Source organism: Pezoporus occidentalis, unplaced genomic scaffold, assembly GCF_034315485.1.
Source record: "Pezoporus occidentalis ecotype Australia unplaced genomic scaffold, CSIRO_AGI_Poc_V1 ctg19, whole genome shotgun sequence".
Taxonomy (NCBI): domain Eukaryota; kingdom Metazoa; phylum Chordata; class Aves; order Psittaciformes; family Psittacidae; genus Pezoporus; species Pezoporus occidentalis.
This window is the reverse complement of record NW_026913748.1, coordinates 465,121-488,866: the sequence shown is the minus strand read 5'-3', so window position 1 is coordinate 488,866 and position 23,746 is coordinate 465,121. Positions and strand designations below refer to the sequence as shown.

Sequence of the window (23,746 nt, the reverse complement as noted above, 5' to 3'; positions counted from 1 at the left end):
ACACTGTAGAGACATAATGTTTCTACATGATCAGTGGGATTTCTTTTGAAGTTAGCCCCATTTTTACAATGGTATTTTCCTTATGTTTTGGAGCAGGAAAGTATAAAAATGGTATACTTCTTAATAGAATGAAACTTTGTCCCCGCTAATGGGAAATGATGCTATTGGAAAACAGCAGGTAGGTATCTCAACAGTGTTTATTAGTAGTTGAATTAGAATTCAACTCATAATTGCCTATTCAAAGTTCTAGTTTTATCTGAAAGTAGTAGCTGTTCAGAAATAGTTGTGAATGTTGTTTTAATTTTTGACAATCAGGGAAATTTTGTGATTTGTGAGCTTGTATAGTTGCATAAATGGAGATTTTGCCTGTACAGAGTTAGGTTTTCCCCCTTCATTTCTAGGGCCTGGTACTTCCTGTCTGTAGCCAAATAATTTATGATTCTCAGGGTATTGCTTTTAGAAGCATATTCAGAATTAATTAAGAGAATCCAGAATGGTGCAGAATATACCAGTTCTTAGGGTTGTCATTATCCCAGATACTTGAAACTTGCTGAAATTTAATGTAAGTAACTTTCCTTTACATCAGTAGTTAGGCATATTGCACCTCTTCTTGCTGTGGTAGAATGAACTATACAGAAGTGAATTCAGTGTTCTTAGAAATAATGCTATTTTGTTGCTCAAGACCTGAGACTGGATTATTCCTCCAGACAGATAGGAGGCATTTCTTCCGTTCTGAAGAAGTGAAGGAAGTAAATTGAGGAGTGAAAGAAAATGAGGACACTATTTCAGCATAGAATTGGATTCATACCAAATCTCAGTCCCTTAGAAGAACTGTTATAATGGAAAAGTGTGGTGCTAAGTGGTGGATTTTAATATGCTATCTGTCCATGATCTATTCCAGTAATTTACTACTTTCACATCAATAGGCACACTGTTGTCATGGAGTAGGATGGAAGAGAAGATCTTCACTATGAGGGCAGTGAGACTTTGGAACAGGTTGCCCAGAGAAGCTGTGGCTGTCCCATCCCTGGCAGTGTTCAAGGCCAGGTTGGACGGGGCTTGGGAGCAACCTGCTCTAGTGGATGGTGATTGCCCAGCCCATGGCGGGGTGTATTGTAACTAGGTGATCTTTAAGGTCCTTTCCAACCCAAACCATTCTGTGATTCTGTGACCTATAAAAATTCTGGTATCCTGCAAAGAGAGGCAAACGCTGGTTTTCAGAGGATGGGGATGTTTTAGCATAGAACAGAGTAACTAGTAAAAGGGAGCTTGCAGTACTGCAAAACCAATCTGTAGTAATCAAAAGCCATCTGTTGATGTTTCCATAAGGAGACTGCTCTGCTTTGTTGTATACGTATGTTAGGTTATGCAGCTACAGCAGTGATGTTTATTGCATCATTTTTCAGCTGTGGGGCAGAAAAGGTATGTAGCTAGGAAGATAAATTGCCTTATTGCTTCAATTCAGAGTTTAAAGTGTATTGCTTATTAGTGTTCTCAAGTGATTGTAGAGTAGAGCAGGAGATGGTAGAGTAATAAAGTCACTCTAAGAATAATATGTGTATTTCAAATCAATTTCACGAAGCTGAAGTCAAACTGATTTGCACCTGTAAACTTGTGACTTACTCAAATCTTTTTTGTGAATTAACTGTGCTTTGAAAAGCAAAACAAAATGGGGGGAAAAAACCCCAACAACTGCACAACTCTTATACCAAGTTCCAAATATCTACAGTGATGTGTGCAGCAGTTTATCTAGGTTGATTAAATGTGCGCTTTTCAGTATGACACGTGCAGCTTTGTGTGCATGTCTTCCTTTTCCTCTCTATATTGTGCTCAAGGTTGTTATTTTGGAGGCGTGTCTCCACAGTGAGTGCAAATGTCGCCAAGCTGACTTTGTGCAGTCCACTGCAGATGCAGGCCGAAGTGTGAGGCTCTTACTATCAGTTCACACAGGACATCTTCAGCCTTAAGCAATCTTCTTGTGCTCATGCAGCACTGCACTTAACCCAGTAAGGTTTGAAAGCCTGCAGGGCAGGTTTTGTTACTGTGGGCGTATCATTCTGCAGAAGTGGTTGTATCTGCTTGTGATCTCTGCTGAGGTGGCAAAACAATGCTGTGTTGTACTATGTGAACGTATAGCTGAGTGTAAGCTTGGGAATCCATTCATTCTACTTAGTTAACACTAGTAAAGCTCTTCTGAGCTGTGTGTAAGAGTTGTCATTTTAAAGGAACATCAATAACATGTCTCAGTCCCTAAGCACCTTCCTGAGGAACTTTCTCAGAGGTGCTGCTGATGGATAGAAGTTACCCTCTTGACCAACTTTGACCTTTATCAGAAGCAGATCCAGTGCATCAATATTTTCAAAAGGTGTCTACAACCTGCATTATTTGAAGTATGATTTGTATTTTGTGTGAAGTGAGGTGCATTTCAAATTGAAATTCTGATTGTGAAGTGTTTGGATTAACAAGTATTACTGGTAAAGTAATGCTAAATGCTGCCTAGCTCCTCCCAAACCAAACCCAAGGCCTCAGGGTAATATGCTGTGCCTCTACTTGTCATTGCTTGCATGTCTAAGAACTCATCATGTGATGCAGCAAAGTTGTGGTTACTCTAAGTATTAAAGTTATTTTGCTGCATCTCACGGGGGAATCCATTGTTGTTTCTCCACTATGTCGTACTTAAGTGTTTTTCTCTGGTACCAGTTATCACTGTCGATTTTTGCCTTTTTCTTTAAAAGCACAAAGAACAGTGGAATCAGTATAAAAATTCCAGTTCTCAGTACCATTTACACACACTGATTGTAGATTTGCTAATGAAACTTCTCAGGAGAAATAACATGAAATAAGCATCACTTTTCTAGTCTGGATGAAGTCTGCACAGTAAAGTAAACTTGCCACAGGTTGTCTAGCTTGAAGAGCAAGAGCTGATCCTGATAACTACAGATTGTACTTAAAATGAAGTGTTCCTTTCTACAAGAAAAGAAGTTTGGGTGAGCGCAGTTGTAATGCTTCACCACATGACTGATCATGTCATTGTGTGGTTTCAAACCAATGTTTGAGAAACCATCTTTGAAGCTAAAACTGGGTTAATGAAGAATTGGTTAAATATGTAAAAAGTAAATGGCATGTTGGGAAGTAGTGTGAAGGAACTGACAGGATGGAGAAGAGGAGGTTTGACTCCCAAGTATTCTGCATATCCACTGATGCCATGCTGTGTAGCAGACCAAATGCCTGTTTTTTTTTCTTTCATCTTTTTTTCCTACTGAGTGTACAGATTAATTCAGAAGATTAATGACTGTCTGGCTGTTCCCTTGCAAATCATTCATTATTACTTAATTAAAAGTCACAAAGCTTTTCAGCAATGCATGAAGTTATCATCTACTCCAAATTTAACCTCTAATATTTAGATACGTGTCTTAATTTGTTTTGCAGGAGGCTGCCAAATATGAAAAGAAAGTGATGGTGCTGGACTTTGTCACACCTACACCTCTGGGAAACTCATGGGGTAAAATTCTCTTCATTGTAAACCTGCTAAAAAGGAGCTTTACTCAGAGGCTCTTGATTCTCCTTTGAGATAAACAACACTGATGTGAAAAACACATTCTGTTCCTTTCTCTCAGGTCTTGGAGGAACGTGTGTAAATGTGGGCTGTATACCTAAAAAACTGATGCACCAGGCAGCTTTACTGGGACAAGCCTTGCAAGATTCACGTAAATTTGGATGGCAGTTCCCAGAAGAAGGTAAAGGAGGAGAACACTTCAGTTTTGTCATTTGTGCTGAAAATACAGAGGCTCTTTCCACAATCAGTCAAGTCCTTGTTGCAATTCAGCATCTGCTGGCCTTAACAATGTGAGGCAACTTCAGAGAGATTACATAGAAACAAAGTGCTTTTCAAGTCTAAAGCCATGACGCTTATTGCCTTGCAGCGTTTGATCTATTTATTAATAGCTTCTGATCACATTAGTATTTGGTAAGATTGCTGTGTGAATAAAAGCAGTAAGGTATTACTCTATTTCTAAATGTAACACCTAAGGAAATACCCCAGAATGTCCACTGTATAAACTTCCTGATAATTGCAGGCAAGGATTTCTTTTCCCTGCCCTCAGTTGCTGTCACTACTATGTAAGAAGATGTATTTTACTTTATATTGGCTCTAATATGCATGTGTCAATAGAAACCTATAGATAATGCAGTAAGTCTAATTTTCCATGGCTTATGTCGTATCTGTTCCACTGTGACCTCTCATGTTGTCTGCACGGGTGTAATTGTTTGAACTTCAGTAGTTACCCTGGGGAAAAAAAAAAGTAAGACAAAGGTGACTGGGTCATGAAAAAATCCATATGAGAAAAAGAACTGAAAAGAAGACTGAAAGATGAACCTTTCTCTTTTGTTTCTAGCAGTCAAACACAACTGGATGACTATGACAGAATCTGTGCAGAATTACATTGGTTCACTGAACTGGGGCTATCGGGTTGCGCTGAGAGAGAAAAAAGTCACATATGAGAATGCATATGGAGAATTTGTCGGGCCACACACAGTTAAGGTACTCCCTAACCATGTTTGCTGGGTCTTCCTGTAGTACTTTATGAGTAGAAATGCTTTTAAAAGAAAATAATTTTTCCTTTGGTAGGACCATGAAATACTTACTTTGGACTAACACTTTGTCCGCAGGCAACAAATAAAAGAGGAGTTCAGAAGCTGTACACAGCTGAGAGATTTCTCATTGCCACCGGTGAACGACCACGATACCTGGGCATACCTGGAGACAAGGAATACTGCATTAGCAGGTAAAACCAGGGAGGAATATGAAGTCATTCACCATGTGTAAATGCTTCACCTGTAAGAGAAAGCAGTGAAGCATGAGCAGGGCTGCTTGGTTGCTGCTTTTCTTTCCTATGTAACTTTTTCTTAGGGCAGAGTAAGCACAGGAGAACAGCTATAGACAGATTTTAAGGTACAGAAAGTATTGGTGTCTCGTAGACACCACAGGATTGTGGGTGGCTGGCCAGGATGGTTCTGTCTCTGACTGATAGTAGCAGTAACTGAGAACAGCATGAATCATGTGCCTGTCCATTATAAAACTAATTCATCAGCTCTGTCCCAGTTACCCATACACCTACTTCCTCTCTATTCCTTATGGCCTTTCAGTTCACATACTGAAAGGTTTTTTTGATAATGAAGAGCACAGTCTGCTTGGAAGAAATCTCCCTGCTCAAACACCAAGGAAAAGCAGGAGTTGCAAAGCAGTGGGTGTTGTGAAGCCAGTAAAAATATATCTGTCTTTATGCATCGGGGCAGTCTTGAAACTCAACCCAGACTTTTTTCCAGCTGCTTAGGGAAGTTAATTCAGCTATGCGCAGACAGAATGTGTTTTCGTATCAGATTAACTTTTAAGATGCTAAATGCAGATTCAGAAGTTGGAATTACGGGCTTGTAAACCTATAGTAATGAAATAAATAACTGGCATAATCCCTGTGAAATTAAAACACCATGTTATATGTTTCCCTTCTAATAAGTAGTGCTGAAATTAAAGGTAACAGATATACATGTTGCCTGCAGAGTGGTGCTTGAAAAGCGTTAAAACCAGAGAGTCAGAAATGCAGGAGTTAAAAGACTATCAGATTGAGGCAATCTGTGTGATCGTCCCTGGGTTCCCTGCGGATAGGAACTATTATGTAGCCTTTAATTACACAATCACATTTTATTCCACTACAACATTGCAGAGAGCATCTTTGTTTAGCCTGTGCTGTTGTGGGCTGAGAAGAGACACTTGGTTTAGATTGAAATTTTTGGAGAACTGCATTGCCAACCTCTGCTTAAATACCTACTGAGCAAGCGTGATGCCTCCATGAGTCCCTGCTTCCTTGAGAAGCCCTGGCTTTATAGTCTAGGTCCAAAGCATGGTAGAACTGAAGTAGTCTGGTGAAGCAGTTGAAAGAAATGGAAAGCAAGCACATAAACATGTTTTCCACAATTCCCTAGCTCTATCTCTGCCTGTTACTGCAGCTTGCATTCATTTTCTTTATTGTCTGTATATATTTCTCACTGTTTATAATGCTTTCGCAAAAGGATAAGTCTTCAAAGAAGTGAAGATGGTATTTCTACCATAAAGGTGAACCCCTTCCTCTTCCTTTTAGCTCTTAGGAGGTAAAATTTGCAGGAAAATGTATTTGAAGCAAGACTCACATTCAAAAAACCCAAGGAAACCAACCTACCTTTTTTTAACAATTTGTCCTAAGTTTTTGAAGGAGAAAAAAAAAGAACAATTTTTGTGGTGATGGAAAGTTTCTGTACTCCTTTTTTTTTTTTTTGGTGTGTGTGTACTCCTAATTAGAACTTTCTAATTTGTCATGTACTGATATTGTATTCCAGCTGAATCAGGATCTTGTGTGGTAGGACTAGTAGAATACCAAGTAGAATTGCAACCCTGGACTTTAGCAGGGCAAACTTTGGCCTTTTCAAGCAATTGCTAGGGGAAATCCCATGGGCAAGGCTGCTTGAAGGTAAAGGGGCCCAAGATAGTTGGTTGACATTCAAGGACTGCTTTTTCCGTGCTCAAGATCTGAGCATCCCGACACGTAGGAAGTCAAGGAAGAGGGCCAAGAGACCTGCGTGGCTAAATAGGGAATTGCTGGGTATGCTCAAGTGGAAGAGGAGAGTTTACAGGTCATGGAAGGAGGGGCTGGCCGCTTGGGAGGAATATAAGGCTGCTGCTAGGGGATGTAGGAAGGCAGCTAGGAGGACTAAGGCATCCTTAGAATTAAACCTGGCGAGAAGGGTCAAGGACAGCAAAAAAGAGCTTTTTCAAGTACATGGCAGACAAAACTAACACCAGAGGCAATGTAGGCCCACTGATGAACGGGATGGGTGCCCTGGTGACAGAAGATGCAGAGATGGCAGAGTTACTGAATGCCTTCTTTGTCTCTGTCTACTCTGCTGCAGGCAGTCCTGAAGAGCCCTATACCCCGGAGACCTTAGATTAAGTCAGGTCGACGGAACGGTTTGCCTTAGTCGATGAGGAATGGGTTAGAGATCAGTTGAGCAATCTGGACATCCATAAATCCATGGGTCCAGATGGGATGCACCCGCGGGTGCTGAGGGAACTGGCGGAAGTCATTGCTAGACCACTCGCCATCATCTTTACCAAGTCCTGGGAAACGGGAGAGGTGCCTGAGGACTGGAGGAAGGCAAATGTCACTCCGGTCTTCAAAAAGGGCAAGAAGGAGGACCCGGGTAACTATAGACCGGTCAGCCTCACCTCCATCCCTGGGAAAGTGATGGAACACCTTGTCCTTGGTGCCATCTTAAGGCATATCAAGGATAAGAGGGTTATGAGGGGCAGTCAGCATGGCTTCACCAGGGGGAAATCATGTTTGACCAATCTCTTAGCCTTTTATGAGGAAATAACACGGTGGATGGATGATGGCAGAGCGGTGGATGTGGTCTACCTTGACTTCAGCAAAGCATTTGACACAGTCTCCCACAGCATCCTCACGGCTAAATTGAGGAAGTGTGGACTGGATGATCAGGTAGTGAGGTGGACTGCGAACTGGCTGAAGGAGAGAAGCCAGAGAGTTGTAGTCTATGGGGCTGAGTCTAGTTGGAGGCCTGTAACTAGTGGAGTGCCTCAAGGGTCAGTACTGGGACCGGTATTATTTAATATATTCATCAACGATTTAGATGAGGGAATTGAGTGTACTATCAGCAAGTTTGCTGATGACACTAAGCTGGGAGGAGTGGCTGACACGCCAGAAGGCTGTGCTGCCATCCAGCGAGACCTGGACAGGCTGGAGAGTTGGGCAGGGAATAACGGGATGAAATATAACAAGGGGAAGTGTAGAGTCCTGCATCTGGGCAGGAACAACCCCAGGTTCCAGTATAGGTTGGGGAACGACCTGCTAGAGAGCAGTGTAGGGGAGAGGGACCTGGGGGTCCTAGTGGACGACAGGATGACCATGAGCCAACACTGTGCCCTTGTGGCAAAGAAGGCCAATGGTATCCTGGGGTGTATTAGAAGGGCGGTGGTTAGTAGGTCGAGAGAGGTCCTCCTTCCCCTCTACTCTGCCCTGGTGAGACCCCATCTGGAATATTATGTCCAGTTCTGGGCCCCTCAGTTCAAGAAGGACAGGGAGGTGCTGGAGAGAGTCCAGCGCAGGGCAAGGAAGATGATTAAGGGAGTGGAGCATCTCCCTTATGAGGAAAGACTGAGGGAGCTGGGTCTCTATAGTTTGGAGAAGAGGAGACTGAGGGGTGACCTTATTAGTGTCTATAAATATATAAAGGGGGAATGTCACGAGGATGGAGCCAGGCTCTACTCAGTGGCAAACAATGATAGGACAAGGGGTAATGGGTGCAAACTGGAACACAAGAGGTTCCACTTAAACTTGAGAAGAAACTTCTTCCCAGTGAGGGTGACGGAACACTGGAACAGGCTGCCCAGGGAGGTTGTGGAGTCTCCTTCCCTGGAGACATTCAAAACCCGCCTGGACACATTCCTGTGTAACACTATCTAGGTGTTCCTGCTCCGGCAGGGGAATTGGACTAGATGATCTTTTGAGGTCCCTTCCAATCTCTAGCATACTGTGTGATACTGAATTCCCCCAAAATTAAATTGTTAGGTTTCTTTAGTGAGCGGGAAGAGGAATAAAGTCCTATTCTTACAGAAAGGAAATTAGATAAATAGGAAGCACAATACATCCTTGTGGTTGTCTCTAATTTTCTTCTTTTTTCCCCTTCTTTCTTTTTTGCCAGTGATGATCTTTTCTCTCTGCCTTACTGTCCAGGGAAAACCCTGGTGGTTGGAGCTTCCTATGTTGCCTTGGAATGTGCAGGATTCCTTGCCGGTGTTGGATTAGATGTCACTGTAATGGTGAGATCCATTCTCTTAAGAGGATTTGATCAGGATATGGCAAACAAAATTGGTGAATATATGGAAGAACATGGAATCAACTTTATTAGGGAATTTGTGCCGATCAAGGTAGGCCTGAAGTGTTACATGACTTTGTGAGATTCCAGAATTCATTGCTTTTATTAGATGAATTAGTATATGTTGCACTCAAAATATTGTTACTCCTGCTTATTGTGGTCCTGCAAATGTTGAATATACTTAAATTCAGAAGTTGTCCTGAAGTCTGTGAGAGTTGTTGCAGGCTCATAGTTAAGCAAATATATAATTTCCTGTAAGATCAGGGCCAGTGCATCACAAATAGTCATATCTTTCATGCTGGTTCTCAAATTCCCAGCCAGCAAATACTGCTTATGTGCCCAGGACCAGTGAGCTATCCAGAGAAGTAAATGGGGTTTAGAAGTATCCATCTGTATCCTTTATTTGGCAGAGTGATTAAATACTTGCTCAGTTTTTGTTGAATTTCATAGGAGTACTCGTGCAGTTAGTTATGTATAAGCAAATTCAGTTTGGAAAGCAGATTAGATAAATTCTGGAGCTTTTCTAATGTAAAATTGCCTTATCAAAGACTTCAGAGGGTGCTTATTTTTCTTAATGTCTTTTCACAATAATTAGTACTCAATTATTATGAAATGGGAAATAATGTATTAAGCCATTTTCAATTTGGTGTTAAGCCAGCGTGCTATGGAGTTTAACGTTTTGGGGATTAAATCACTGAATTGAGTGCAGACTGTTCGTTTTTGCCCTTACCACTATCAAGAAGAGCTTAAAAAATGCTCTTGCCAGTTTCCACGCTTTGGGTCTGATCATCTTTATGAGTGTGAAAGTGGATGTTTCAAGGGACTTTGGTTCAATGCATTGTTTATATTGCAGAAATCCCATGTTGCATGAAAAGCAAGGATGATTATCTAGCTTTTCTTCCAGACATAGCTTTTGTAGGCTCAAATGGGGGATGAGAAAGTAGGAAGCTTTTTTAAATGCAGATCATTTCAACTAACTGGCAGGTGGGCTTCTCCATGTGCACCCTGCAAAAAGCAGTCCCTCACCCTAGTCACAAAGTGCACTTTTGTGTGTCTTACCCTGTCCCTTCACTACATGACTTTGATTTCAATGGGAATAAAATATGTGGCCTTGTTTCTAGTTGAGAATATCCATAAACTTAAATTGCTGGATATGTTTTTAGTAGGTCTTATTGTCTCTTTCAAACACTGTTTTGAAATTTTGCATGTTGTGCTTATTAAAACCCTTCCTTGGGATGTTTGAAGATGGAAAATGAATTATTACGAATAATGCTGCCTTTGAACAAAAGCCATTTAAAACAGTGATCCTTTAAAGTCAGTAGGATGGTACAGAAGGCTTTTTTAAATTAAAAAGTGTAGAAAGGACAGGGAAAACTAGAACTTTGTCAGAAACTTTGCTTTTTCTGTCTCTAAAAACTGAATATGAAGTAGGAACTAGGGAAGCTGTTGAAAAGTACTTTTTCATCTGTAGAATGAACACTAAAATTTCCCGGAATTGTGTTGCACATTTGCATGTCTCTTACATGTACAGCTGGCTGTAGGAAGCTTGTGGGCACCTTTCTGTTTCCTGGGGGAGGGTAAGGGAAGGACTGTGGCTGAGGACAGCAGTAATGAGGACAAAATATAACTCGCCTATATAGCTTCAGAAAGATACATTTGCATATATTTGTTTGAAACTAAACCTTTTTTTCCTTTATTTTTCCTGTTGTCTGTCCCTCCTGTCCCGCCCTCTGCTCCCCCCCGCAACGTTGTAGGTTGAGCAGATTAAGGAAGGAACTCCTGGAATATTGAAAGTTACATCAAAGTCCACAAAGGGGAATGAAATAATTGAAGGGGAATACAATACTGTGAGTGCTGTCTATAAACATCAGAATGTAAAATGTCCTTCCATTTAACGCTGAGATTTTTGTGGGGTGTTTTTATCCATAGTTTAAATTTTATTTATTTTAGTCATTACAGTATACTAATTGGACACAGTCGATGGGTAATTGATATGACAAAAGTCCCAGAATCCATGGGCACTGGATCACTTGCATGCTTTTGCAATCTGTTTCTTAGCTTAGGCGTGTTGATGAGCTTGGTCATGTGGAATCAGTTGCAGGATTTTTCCCCAGTGGGGTATTTGTCATAAAACATAAGTAATGATTTATAATGGCTTTCATAGTAACTAAAGCACGTTCTAGAGTTAGCACAAAACAATGGTCCATGCAAAAGTTAAACAAACAGCTGTCGTGTCTTCTTAAGACCTCTTGTTGACACAGCATCTTCATTAAAACAACTAAGGCCCTGTGGCAAGTCAGTCAGGCAGCTTCCTGGCACACTTTGAAACAGTAAAACTGCAGCAGGCAAGGATGTCATTATAAGTTTGATCAACTGTTTCCATCACCCCTCACCCCACTCATTCTCATAGGCCTTGATGATGAAAGGAAGAAGAAAGTAAAATGTAAATAAATTATTTGGAAATATGCATAAAACATAAAGACAAGCGTTTGTGAGCCTGGGATTTTAGATTGCAAATACTATGTGCCAGTGACCTCATTTACCTGTATTGAGCACCAGTCGTCCTAAAACAAGGACATGCTTCAGTGCATCTAAGGGCCAGTATTATGAGAAAGTTTACAATAACAGCAGTGCTGTTGCAGTGTTGCAATGCTATTTTTCCTGGTCCATAGTAGTGAAAGCTTTTTAGCTAGCAAATCCTTTTCATTAAGGAAACATCTGGTTTGTTATTTACTGAAATGCTGTCATTCCTCATAGAAGCCATGAGCTGTGTTGGATGCATTTAAGACCTTCAGTTCTGAAGATCTGGCATACTTTGTTATCTAAAAGACTTGACACAGATCTCTAAATCCTTCAGTGCGGTTCTTAGTTACCTGTGCAGTTGTCCAAGACTGCAAAGTACGTAACACTTTTCCTCGTGATAGTGTAGGCTAGAACTCGTTTTGCTTGTTAAGGTAGCCAAGGTGACAGGATGGGTAAGAATCTGACCTGGTCTGTCATCATTCTGAGCAGTGTTCAAATAACATTCAACAGATAATATTCTTTGGCAGTGACTTGGCTGAGAGACCCTTCCTTATAAAGCATTTTGGGGTTACCAGTTCTGGAATACCACAATGGTATAAAAGTTCGAGGAAATAAAGAATCTGACCCTAACCAATTTGTTTAGAATACTCTTAGGGTATTTTACCAGGAAAAGCTTTTTGGCTGTATTTAATCTTCTCATTAAAACCTGGTATTGTTAAGTCATAGTGTTGGTGTGGCTTGTCTTGAAGTCTGTGAACTTACAATGGGTCATAAGCATACTCATCTTTAATGTGACCAAGCCTTAGATGCGAATCCTTAGTATATAATGAAAATAATAGCCGCTTGAAAATAATGTACTTTTGAGGTTTTAAAAACTCAGTAACAAGCATTGCTGTTTTGCAGGTGCTGCTAGCAATTGGAAGAGATGCATGCACAAGGAAAATTGGTTTGGACAAAGTTGGAGTGATTATCAGTGAAAAGTAAGAACGCATGTCCGTATACCGTTCACTGCTGAGCTTGTGTCACTGTTGCAGTGGTACCGGTGCAATGGTACTGGTGCATAGACATTCAGATGCTTTGAGGAAAAATTTGTTTCCTGTTTGCATAAACTTGGATAGGAGACTGCGTAGCAGGTGGCTGCATTTTCTGCCATACTACTGCCACATTTGCCTTTTTGATACTGAAATACTAATTCCTAAATGCTGGGAGTTAGAAGTGTCTGTTCCATTCTGTCCAGGCTCGCAAGGCAGTTTCAGCTTCTTTCAGTGACAGGGCTTTCTAGAATCTGTCAGTTGTTCCTTGTGCTCTCTTAATCCCACCTCCTTGTTTTTGTCTCTACTATTTCTTGTGGGAGAGATCTGTTCGTTCATACAGGCTTTTGGTGTGGTGGGGTTTGTTTATACTTTAAGGAAAATGTATATACTTTAAGGAAATGCAAAATATGTTTATTTTGAAATACAAGGTCAAAGTAGCGTTACTCAAACTCAGAGTTGGAGTTTGTGATGTGTTTTAGGTTTTGGAGGAGTTTATATCTTGTCTTAGAGCAAGCTTTGGGAGCTATCTGTCTCTTTTAGAGGAGCATTTTATGTTCAGTGTAGTGAGGCTGTTGCACCAGAGAGTGGAGCTATCTGTAGTATTTTCAGTATTAGTAACTAAAACATCTTCTAGGCTAGTGAGGCCTAGATGATCTTCCCTTTGAAGAAAAGATGACACGGAACCATGAACTAGATTTGGTAGTCTATTGAAAAACAGTGTAGAGGGCAGCTTATATGTGAACACAGGGACTGATGTTGCTGAAGGGAGCTGTTGAAATGTTCTGAAGTGGATATTTTGGTCCACTTAGAATTGGCAGACCCATGTTGTCTTGTATTACAGTACACATCTTTCTGACATCAGGACACCTGTTACTAGCTTAATAGAATGAACTATAAAATTATCAGCATAAACCATATGTTTGTTAACAAGAGCAAAATTGAGGAAGTTGAATTTTAATACAGGAATTGCTGCTGGTCCATTATGTAACTGTGTGACTGCTTCTCTGCCTGTCTGCTTAGGTTTCCCTGTTACATATGTTTCCTGCAGAGATTACTGCACTATCTCATTTATTAATGATTAATATTAATAATTAAAAACTTCCATTAGGTCAGCACACTTATAGCTAAAAAGCTTGGTGGCTGTCTCTTAAGTAGGGTGTCTAACAGCTTGACCTGTCTTTGTGTAGAAGCCTGAAGGGTAAGTTGATAGAAACTGCTTCAGCTATTGGACTGGAATTTCAGTGGTAGAGAAATTCTTTTGTCCTACAGCTCGAGCAGAAGAATGTCTTCTTGTCATTCCTCAAGGTTGCCAGTACACAGCTCAACTGATAGTAGAGCGTGTTTGAGGAAGGGATTTATACCTCACCAGAGAATTGGTTCAGGAGATTAATTGCAACTTCACAGGCTACTGCCTTATCCAGTGTGTAGATTCCTGTTGTTCTGGTCAAATTTGCACTGCTTTACATTTCTTGCCCAAGTTTGTAAGACTGAGAATGTGACTTCTCTCCTTCATGCTTCAGATACATGTCTTTCTCTTAAAGCTATAGGGCCTAACTCCCAACTGGAGGTTATTTATACCTCCAGTCTTCACCGCAGAGCACTTAGACCTTTTTTCTTGTTAATTCAAATTACAGAACGGGAAAAATTCCTGTCAACGATAAGGAGCAAACAAATGTGCCATATATCTATGCAATTGGAGATATACTGCAGGACAAGCTGGAGCTCACGCCAGTGGCAATCCAGGCAGGGAGATTGTTAGTTCGAAGGCTTTATGCTGGAGCAACCACTAAGGTAAGGACCTAATTGCCACAAAATGCTGTCATTGCTCTAGGACTTCTAAGTGCAGTGCAAGTCTGCTTGTTTATGGAAAACTCAATAGGTTTTTAAGGATTAGCTTTGATGATCACTTTAATTTTCCCCTTGCAAAGATATTGCTGCAGATATGTTCTGCTGATTGTGTAGGAAGAAATTAATACCTTACTGGATTAAGCAGTAGTCTCTTTTTTTCCTATTAAGAGGCTTTATTTTTCTCTGAGAAATAAAATTAGCTGAAATCGTTTAACTTGTTTTTAACTCTACCACCTTCCCTAGATGTCAACAGTCATTGCCATCCCACTAATGCTTTAACTCTAATTCATAGGCAGTCTACTAAACCTACATACAGTCCCTAAATACAGTGCAATGGGGATTTGTGATGCTTTTAATCTTCAGGGTAATTGCCACTATTTTTTTTCAGTTCTCATCCATATATTTTCAATATAGTATATAGTTCTGCTTATAATTGAATGTGGACACAAAGGAAAATGAAATGTACCGATAAGTATTTATACCTGAGAAGTTGAATTCATCAATTCAGTGTTTGTTTCATACCAGTCCAATTGTAGGTTTCAATCAAGTTATGCTAGTCCAAATGGGAGTAACATGGGTACTCATTTACACCTTAACTATACTGGGAGGAGAGTGCCTTTAAAGAACTGTTATGTGGGCACCACTGATGTGAGAGCTTGTTTTACCTTCATAACCAGAGGGCATGAGCATAAAGGTTTTCCTCTTTTAGAGCCTGCTGTATTCATATCAAGTTCAGCTGTCGGCCAGATTTAGAGCTTGATTGAGTTGTTTATTTTAGGCTGGCAGGTATTGCGTTAACAGAATTCTGCATCAGTGTGCCTAATGTCATTACGTCAGCCACGCAAAGTTTAAGCTGGAGCCAGATTTTTTTCTTGCTGCAATACTATGGATATGTCTTAATTTACATTTTATGCCAGATAACTGTCTCTCAAGGTATGAAAATCCTTATGCTGCCAAAGAAAACATCATCTCTTTGCAAATCCAAGAAATGGGTAATTACTTAGATAGGAACCTGTCTTACATTGCTGTTGTAACAATTCTGGAAAAGGTGATTGTACGAAACATGATGAAGTGTTACAGATAGGTGGGAAAGAATAGTAAGTAGCATCTCAGTTGATCCCTAGTCACAAAGGAAGTAATTAGAGTTCAAATCCGTGGAACTTAAAATTACTAGAAATGAAATGGAGCTCATCAGCCTGCTAGTCTGCTATGGCAGACTTGACTAATTGGCTGGATATGGGGATAGCAGTGGATGTTATTTACTTTGACTCAGGTAAAGACTTTTGGCGGTGTCTCCACAACATTCTTGTAGACAAACTGATGAAGTACAGGTGAGATAAGTGGGCAGTGAGGTGCATTAAGAACTGGCTGAACTGCCAGGTTTAAAAGGCTGTGACCAGCATTATAAAGACCAGCTGAAGGCCAGTCACTAGTGGCACGCCACAGGGTTGGATACTTGGTCCAGTACTGTTTAGTATCTTCATTAATTCATTAATGACTTGGATGAGGAGACAATGTGCGCCTTCAGCAGGTTTGCAGATGATACGAAACTGGGGGTAAATGAATGATGCAGCCAGTGTTTGTGCTGCAGCTCAGAGGGATCTCATCAGGCTGGAGCAATGGGCTGACAAGAATCTTGGGGAGTTCAGACAGGATATGTGCAAAGTCCTGCACCTGGCGGGGGTGTAACCCCATGCACCAGCATAGGCCGGAGACCCACCAGCTGGAAAGCAGCTGCGCAGAGGAAGCCTCAGGGAGGCCTGGATGACAAGCTGACCATGAGCCAGCAAGGTACCCTCATGGCAAAGGCCAGTGACATCCTGGGCATTACCAGCAGGTGAAGAGGTGAAGTGACCTTTACTCCTCCTCTTGGCTCTGATGAAACAAGTGTGCATTCTCTGTCCAGTTTGGGGCTCCCCAGTACAGGAGGGACAGGGCAAGTCCAGCAAAGGGCCATGACTATAATTAAGGGACTGGAGCATCTGACTTAAGAGGAGAGGCTGAGTCAGCTGGGAATTTTTATACACTGCAGAAGATGTGGCTTTGGGGCTCTTATATCAATGTGTATTTATGGTATAGAGTAAAGAAGATGGAGCCAGGCTCTCTCCAACAGTATGAAGTGCAAGGACAGGAGGCCATGGATTAAAACCGAAACACGGCAAAGTTCCTTTTAAACATAAGAGAAAACTTCTTTACAGTGAGGGTGGTCAGGCCCAGAGGTTGCCCAGAGAAGGAACCTCTACAGCACTCTAAAGCCACAGTGAAGTCAGGGTCAGTGTTTGCCTTTCATGGTATGTGATTGGGAACACACTGTCAGCTCTAGTTCTCACTGTGCCCCCAGATAGCTGTAGTTCATGTCTTTTGTTCTTTGGTATTGCCTAGACTACAGTTCATATAAAAGATGATGGGTTTTGGATGGTGGTGGTTTCTTTGCATCCTCTCCAGCTAAAAATAGTGTGCTTTGTAGAAGCAGTTAACAGTCTACTTTTTATCTCCTGTTTGACCTGTGATCTGATATGTTTTTAAAAAGGGCATTGAATTTTTTCTTCCTTTAGTCTATCCATACTAATGTCAGTGTGGCTTTAAATTGTCTTTCTGTTTAAGAATTATGAATGATCCAACTTTCCTTGCTGTCTTTCAGGCTGCTGAGTTTTTACCCAGTGTGCTGATTTTATTACTGATGTTGTGTTGTGTTTTGTTTCAAATGCCACACAGTGTGACTATGTGAATGTTCCAACTACTGTATTCACTCCTTTGGAGTATGGAGCATGTGGGTATTCTGAAGAGGCTGCGGTGGAGAAGTTTGGGGAGGAGAACATTGAGGTAAATGCCTTAGATTCATCTGGATTTGAAGTTCTCAATTTGTAATTTAAAATAATGTCAAGTCAATTTAAACAGCATTCTGTGCTCTGATGTAAGCCAGGAGGTGACTAGGTACATTTTTATCTTCCTGTGTTGTAAAAATAGTCTCCAATTCCGATGGCTCTAATTGCAAATATGTTCCATTTTTAGCAAACAGGGTTTGAAGGTGGAATATTTGGTTTAAAAATAGAAGGCAGTTTCTTTGTGTCTGCAAATACGTAAGGACAAATTAAAGCTGTGTATGTGCTGGAAGCAATGCATTGGTTTTAATGTCAAAGTGGATGGAGCTTTTTGTAGCTACAGTGTGGCAAATTCCTTGCCATGGTGATTTTTAGTTTTTTAAAGCCAAGTGTTATGCTAATTTTTCCTGTTTGACTATACAGGGAGGTATGTGCTTAATTTTGCTCACATGAGTAATCCCTTCTAATTCACTGGGATTGCTGGTCAAGAGTGAAATTAGGTGTGTGTAAGCACTTAGTGCCTGAGGCTGTTCTTACAAAGCACTGTACAGAAATTACAGAAAGCATGAGGAGAGGGAGTCTTGACAACAAACTGAAATGTTGTGCTCCGTGGAGATCACCTGGGGAGAATTATTTGGGGAAATACACAGATAAGTTGTGGTTCATGAAGCTGAGAACTTGTCTCTCTCTTAGCTTTGTCAATTACATTTTTTGAATTGCAGTGTGGATATGACAGTGTGTCAAGTACCATTAACCTGACTACAGGGCAAAGGCTTGAATTCTTTCCTGCCCACAGAGTTTGTATACACCCATTCAAATTTTTGTAACCAAGTCAAATTCATAGCTGTTACATTGTGAAACACAAGGCTCTGTTGTAGAAAACACACTTTGAATTTCCAAAGCCGTTTTACGAATTGTGCATCCAGAAGCATTTGTGTCTAAGAGAGGGTTAAGAACTTACTCAGTTTATTCTGACCTTTTTATCATGTCACCATATTGGCTTTTGCAAGCTTCAGTAAGATTATCGAGTTGCATCTGTCATTCAGACTTGATGAATTTCAGTTTCAGATAGTGATGTTTATATGAATGCTTTGTAACCCATTAATGAGGAAAAACGTTGAACTGGCTCTGCTACTTTGTGAAGGAACATATTTTTTACTGGAATTGTGAACAATTAAAAATTAATTTCAAATAGTAATCAATTTGAGATTAGCTTATAGTGAGAGCTATTGGGAGTTCCAGGTAGGACTGTGCCTTAAAACACCCCTTCATTTTCTGAGATGCATGCTGTACAGCTGGGCGAGCAGACTTATCTGCAGTTACGAATCTGTCCAGTGATGCTTTTTGGGGCAGACAGGAATATGTGGTGGTGTTTTCCTAATGTGCTTTCCATTTTGCACTGATACATAATCTCATCTGTCCTAAACCCAGGTTGGAGGCTATTTCTTCCCTTTTTCTGCTTTGAGAAATATCTTTGCCTTTGTTCTGAGTAGAAGCAGACACAATACAGCCTTCTGTGAGGAAAGCTTGTCATTGCCTAGTTTAATGAGAGCGTGATGAACTGCATCCTGGAAGTGTAATATGCTTATGGCTTTTTTCTTCTTTTTTAATTATTGGATGACATTAGTGCCTGTTACATAGAGACTTCCTTTCTCATTCATCAAGGCGAAAGAGTCTCACCCTGATGTCAGATACTCCAAATGCTATGTGCATGGCTCATTATTTAAGATAATCTGGCAGGTTTTGGAAGATCCTGTTCTCTTCTGTGAAATTACTCAGCTGTTTTTCTAACCTGTGTTGTATTTACAGGTGTACCATAGTCACTTCTGGCCACTGGAATGGACTGTGCCATCCAGAGACAACAACAAATGCTACGCAAAGATAATTTGCAATATTCAAGACAGTGTAAGTGCATCTTTCATTCCAAGGAAAAGAGCAGCTATATGTTCATCATAGGGACTATTGGTATCACAGCTATAAATAGGTTATTTTAAACAAATTAACATGAATTTAATTTTTCCTACCTTTTGAAATATAATAAATATTGTTGATACAAAAATGACCATTAGTAAAACAAAATTCTGCCTTTGCTGTTGGTATGCGATACTTATTCCACATGTGTAAAATAAGAAATATGTCTAAGATGGTTCATTAGCTTTTAAATTGAGTGAATCATTGCATGTAAAAATGCTTAGAAGTTTTATCGGTTTATCTTACTCTCCCTCCCCAAACTGGAACATTCTTGTCTGGGAGATTCTGAAATTGAGGTCTCTCAGAAGCTATCACAACTTGTAACCTCTGCAAATCCACACGTACCTATAAAACTCTTGAGCTCATTCTAACAGGATTAATGTATCTTGCCTGCACAAATCTCATTGAAGGTGATAATGCCAGGATTATCCTTGGGCTAGCATAAGATTTCCTGGCAGTGGAAATGTACAATACCTGCTGAAGCACAAGCAAAATCACTAATTGGTTAAAAGAATTGGTATGCCTCTCTCCGAATGATCGTCATCTTCTTAATAAAAATTCAGTTGATTTTAATCATATGAGTTACTGTGAAGCATAATTTGATGATAAAATGTATTCCTGTTAAGATAGTGGCATAGAGTTATCAGTCCTAAAAGATTTTGATCTATTTTACCTATTTTTATGGTGTTTTTTTTTATCGTTAGATACACATTTATCTTCCTGCAGTCCTTCTAAGCAGCATGTGACCATTTTGTAAGATTTTCAAACCTGTCTGATTTGCCCATGTCCTCTTTCTGGAGTAGTCTGCAATCCATGTTTGTATTCCTAATTCAAAGTTACTGAAGAAAATGAAAGGTTTAACAGTGATTTAAAGTGTTCCATTAATTTGTTTCCATTTCTTGTCCTGAGAATTGGGAACATGTTTGAACATATAGGGATAGAATTGAAAGTTACCCTGAATGAAAAATAGTTCAGTAACTGTTTGAAACTGCAGTTACCTCGGTTTCATTGCTTTGGTTTCATTTTTACATGTCTATATTTTTAAAGGAAAATAAGGATAATTCCATTTTAGTTATTTCCTAATTACAGCTCTTCCTATTAAAGTAAGCTCTGTGGTAAATCTCATTCCTCAGGCTTACTGAAAGAAAAATAACCTTTCAGTGTACTGAATATCCACACTCTCTTGCATGTAATGTTTGGTGGGAAGAGCAGATAACTCTTGATACCCAACTGGGCTACATCTCTACGCAGCAAAATCTGATTAATGCTCTGAAAGCCACTAAAGCCCACAGCAGTTGGCATTTGTTAAGAGGCACTTGATTTTCTCAGAGAAGCAAGCTTTTCTTTAAGAAAAGCAGGTCAAGTCAGTGCAGCTTGTTCTGCTGAGTGTTTGCTGAGGATATACATGCAATTTGATGTATTTTTCAATCTAACAATGATATCGATATGAGAAGTGTGAAGTAACAGTATCTTCCTTGTAATGGAATAGATGTCTTTCAGTTTGTTTTGCCAGTCTCTACGTACATTATCTCCTAATGGCAGCGAACACAGGGCAAACATCAGTTTAGTTACAATACAGTTCTTGCCACATCTGGTTACCCAGAACTTCAGCTTGTGGCCTTTTCCTATAAGCACCTGTCAGATTGAAAGTTCTTCAGTAGATACACACCTAGCATAGGCCCTGTTGTTGCAAACCTTTATGCAAAGTGCTCATCCATACTTAGGCAAGCAGCTTGTGGGAATGCGTGGAATTGCAGGTTTGTAAATTGTAATGTAAATGCAGGTTTGCAATTTGGACATGCACAATAATGAAGCATAGAACATGGTGTGTGTTTAATTTGTATGCCACTGATGTAAATGGAGGACCTCTGCACAAAACTTTGTAAGGAGGCTGGTTGGTGATTCTTAGTTGAATCTTTTCCTTTTCAGAGAACAAAATTATACCCACAATTTCCCATCTGTTGGTGCTAATAATTGATAGTTCACATTTGTGTGGTTACATTAATTTGTGGTATGTTTTGTGAGCTGATTAAATTACATAGTCTCGAGTAAGAAAACCTTACATGTTGTCTAAAGAGAACTGAATGCATGACTGTGCTTGTATTTTATTATCTTTGATATTTAGGAGAGAGTCATTGGTTTCCATGTCCTTGGTCCAAATGCTGGAGAAGTCACCCAAGGGTTTGCAGCTGCTATGAAATGTGGGATAACAAAAGAACAGCTGGACAGCACCATAGGAATTCATCCCGTTTGTGCAGAGGTGGGTATATGAAGTCACCTCATAGCCCAGCTTTTCTAGTGTTCTGGAATAAGGTGCTGGAAATCTGAACAGCAGAACTTTGTTAAAGAATTCCCAGTCTGGGGGAAGGCAGGGTAGAGGTAAAGACAGGAAAGGATCTGGTTTTAATATTTAGAAATCTAACATTTGTGTTTAATCTGGGATTGTTTTAAACTTTTTTTTGATGCTGTGTTCATTTGAGATGTTTATGGTCTCCCTAATCCAGTGCGCTCTCTGCTGGGAAGTACAGAATTTTCCTTCCACTCAAAGATCCATTTTTGAGGGCTTTAAATACTTTTTCAGTTAGAGTGGTTGTCAAAGCTAATTTTTTTAGATATGTGTGCTCAAAATAGGCTTACAAACTGGTGCTATGGAAGGGGACAGTTTTTCTACTCTGCCCTTTTAAAGATCTCTCCTTTACTTTTGAAGTGAAGACATGAGGCCACACAAAAACATTTCTTCTTGTGTTTATCTTGCTGTTCCTCATTCATGAAGAGCTTCATTTTCTGAAGTGGGTGCGGGACAACTTCTCCCAGGTGTCAGTCAGAGGTGCTCCACTGACACTAGTAGCATTAGGACCAGTTTATATTAGCTGAGGATCCCTGCAAACCATTTATGACCTTTGTACATCTCTGTACAGAATCTCTGTGTTAGCTACAGAGCATTGCAAGATTTCACCAGGGTGCTGCTCTGCAGAAGTGAAGTCCGCTTCTCTTGTCTTCCAAAGTGATACAGTATAAGCAGTAGAATATGAACTGTATTAATGGAATGGACTGCTAACAATCTGAATCATCTTTGAAGCATCCACAGTATAGATTCTGTTTTGTGTTTTTTTTTCTGTAGTATCATCTAATGGCGTTCTTAGAAGCCCTTGAAGAGGGGTAGCAGGTCCTTACATTAGTAGGGGGAACTCTGAGGGAGGCATTCAAACCTGTGAACTCAAGTGGGATATTAGCATATGCAGCGTGAAGGGAGGATGATAGTCATAATTTATTCTGGACATCTGAGCTGCTAAAATTGAAACTGGATAGAATGATGATTAGACATAATTTAGGGAGGTAATTTCAGATAATCATATTTGTTTGAGTGGGGGAGGAAGAAATTGGCTCAGGAGAAATAGGCTGTTTAAAAGCTCCAGGGAACAGCGATCATTTTTTAGTGCCAGTTTTCAAAAGGTTTTTTTATGCCTGTTACTTAATTTAATCTCTCAAGCAGTAAACAAAAAATCAAAGTGCAACATGATATTCTTTGATTTTAAAAAATGCTTTTCCATTGTTTGGAATCTGTGAAGATTGCACATATCTGGATTAATAGAATGATGAGTATTATCAGCATTATTCTTATCTTGAGGCCATGTAAAAGCTAAGGAAGAGGAAGTCTGATCTGAGCAGGAAAGGGAGAGTGTTTCAGGGTCAAATGCTGACATCTTCACTAGCATAAGTACTAATTTGTTGCACAAAGTCTCCTGTGAAACATGGTATTATTCAACTAGAAGAAGACTGTAAGACTTGAGAGTCCCTTTCCTCACTGCTTACAAATTGGATCCAGATTTCACTTCTTTTATTTGACCAGCATTTTATTCTGCAGAAAACGAGTTCTGAATAGAATTTTTTGCAAGGTAAAGTACAAATAACTGTAAGCACAGGGTTGGTAGGAGCTCAGCCTTGCAGAGAACTACCTCTCAGCCTTGGCTGTACTGCGCTGCTTGAAATACAGGCATATATAATCGACCATCTGTGATGAAGAGAAAGTGTCTTCTGAAAGCTGGGATGATTCTTCAAGTTAGCTAATGATGGCTTTCCACCCATTGGATCTAAGGTTTTGTCTTCATTTGAATAACTAACAAAATCTGTTAAAACCCTCATGTTTCCAGTAATTACAAAGTTACTACCAGCTGACTTCCTGGAGTTAGGGAGCTGTATGGTTCCTGCAGGCACTTGGACTGGCTAACACACCCAAAACTTACAGTCAGGCCAAGAATAAAGCAGATAAATTTTGCACTTTTTAATCTTTGTCTTTCAGAGTGAAATAATAATAAATGGAGGTTCCCATACATTGTCAGTCTGTGGATCAGAACTGAAGAGTTAGAAACGCTGTCTCAAGCTATGCAGTATAGTTTGAATATATTGCTGTTGTTCTCCCATGTATATTAGACATGCATTTGTCTTCCTTATTAGTGCATAGTGCTTTACCTGCTTATAGAAAGTGAAATAGGTATATCATTTATTGATGCTCTCTGAAGAGCTGCTAGCAGCCTTACTGCAGCAAAGCTTCTACTTGGAGAACTGTAGGGCTTTCAGATACCCATTATCTTTAGATGCATCAGTGGTATTTGCATAACTAAAATG

The 23,746-nt window shown here is 40.1% G+C and overlaps 1 protein-coding gene across 5 annotated transcripts in view; it reads left to right on the top strand.

The window, feature by feature from the left end:
* The window catches only part of TXNRD1 (thioredoxin reductase 1), a 39,705-nt gene that overhangs the window by 13,456 nt on the left and 2,503 nt on the right, over positions 1-23,746 (top strand). For all 5 annotated transcript variants that reach the window (XM_062616344.1, XM_062616347.1, XM_062616346.1 and 2 more), the window contains 11 exons: positions 3,430-3,502; positions 3,618-3,737; positions 4,398-4,540; positions 4,669-4,784; positions 8,749-8,974; positions 10,677-10,769; positions 12,349-12,425; positions 14,114-14,270; positions 17,043-17,150; positions 18,959-19,054; positions 21,246-21,380. In XM_062616344.1, coding sequence (XP_062472328.1) covers positions 3,430-3,502; positions 3,618-3,737; positions 4,398-4,540; positions 4,669-4,784; positions 8,749-8,974; positions 10,677-10,769; positions 12,349-12,425; positions 14,114-14,270; positions 17,043-17,150; positions 18,959-19,054; positions 21,246-21,380 — 1,344 coding nt within the window. The remainder of the gene's footprint in view (positions 1-3,429; positions 3,503-3,617; positions 3,738-4,397; positions 4,541-4,668; positions 4,785-8,748; positions 8,975-10,676; positions 10,770-12,348; positions 12,426-14,113; positions 14,271-17,042; positions 17,151-18,958; positions 19,055-21,245; positions 21,381-23,746) is intronic.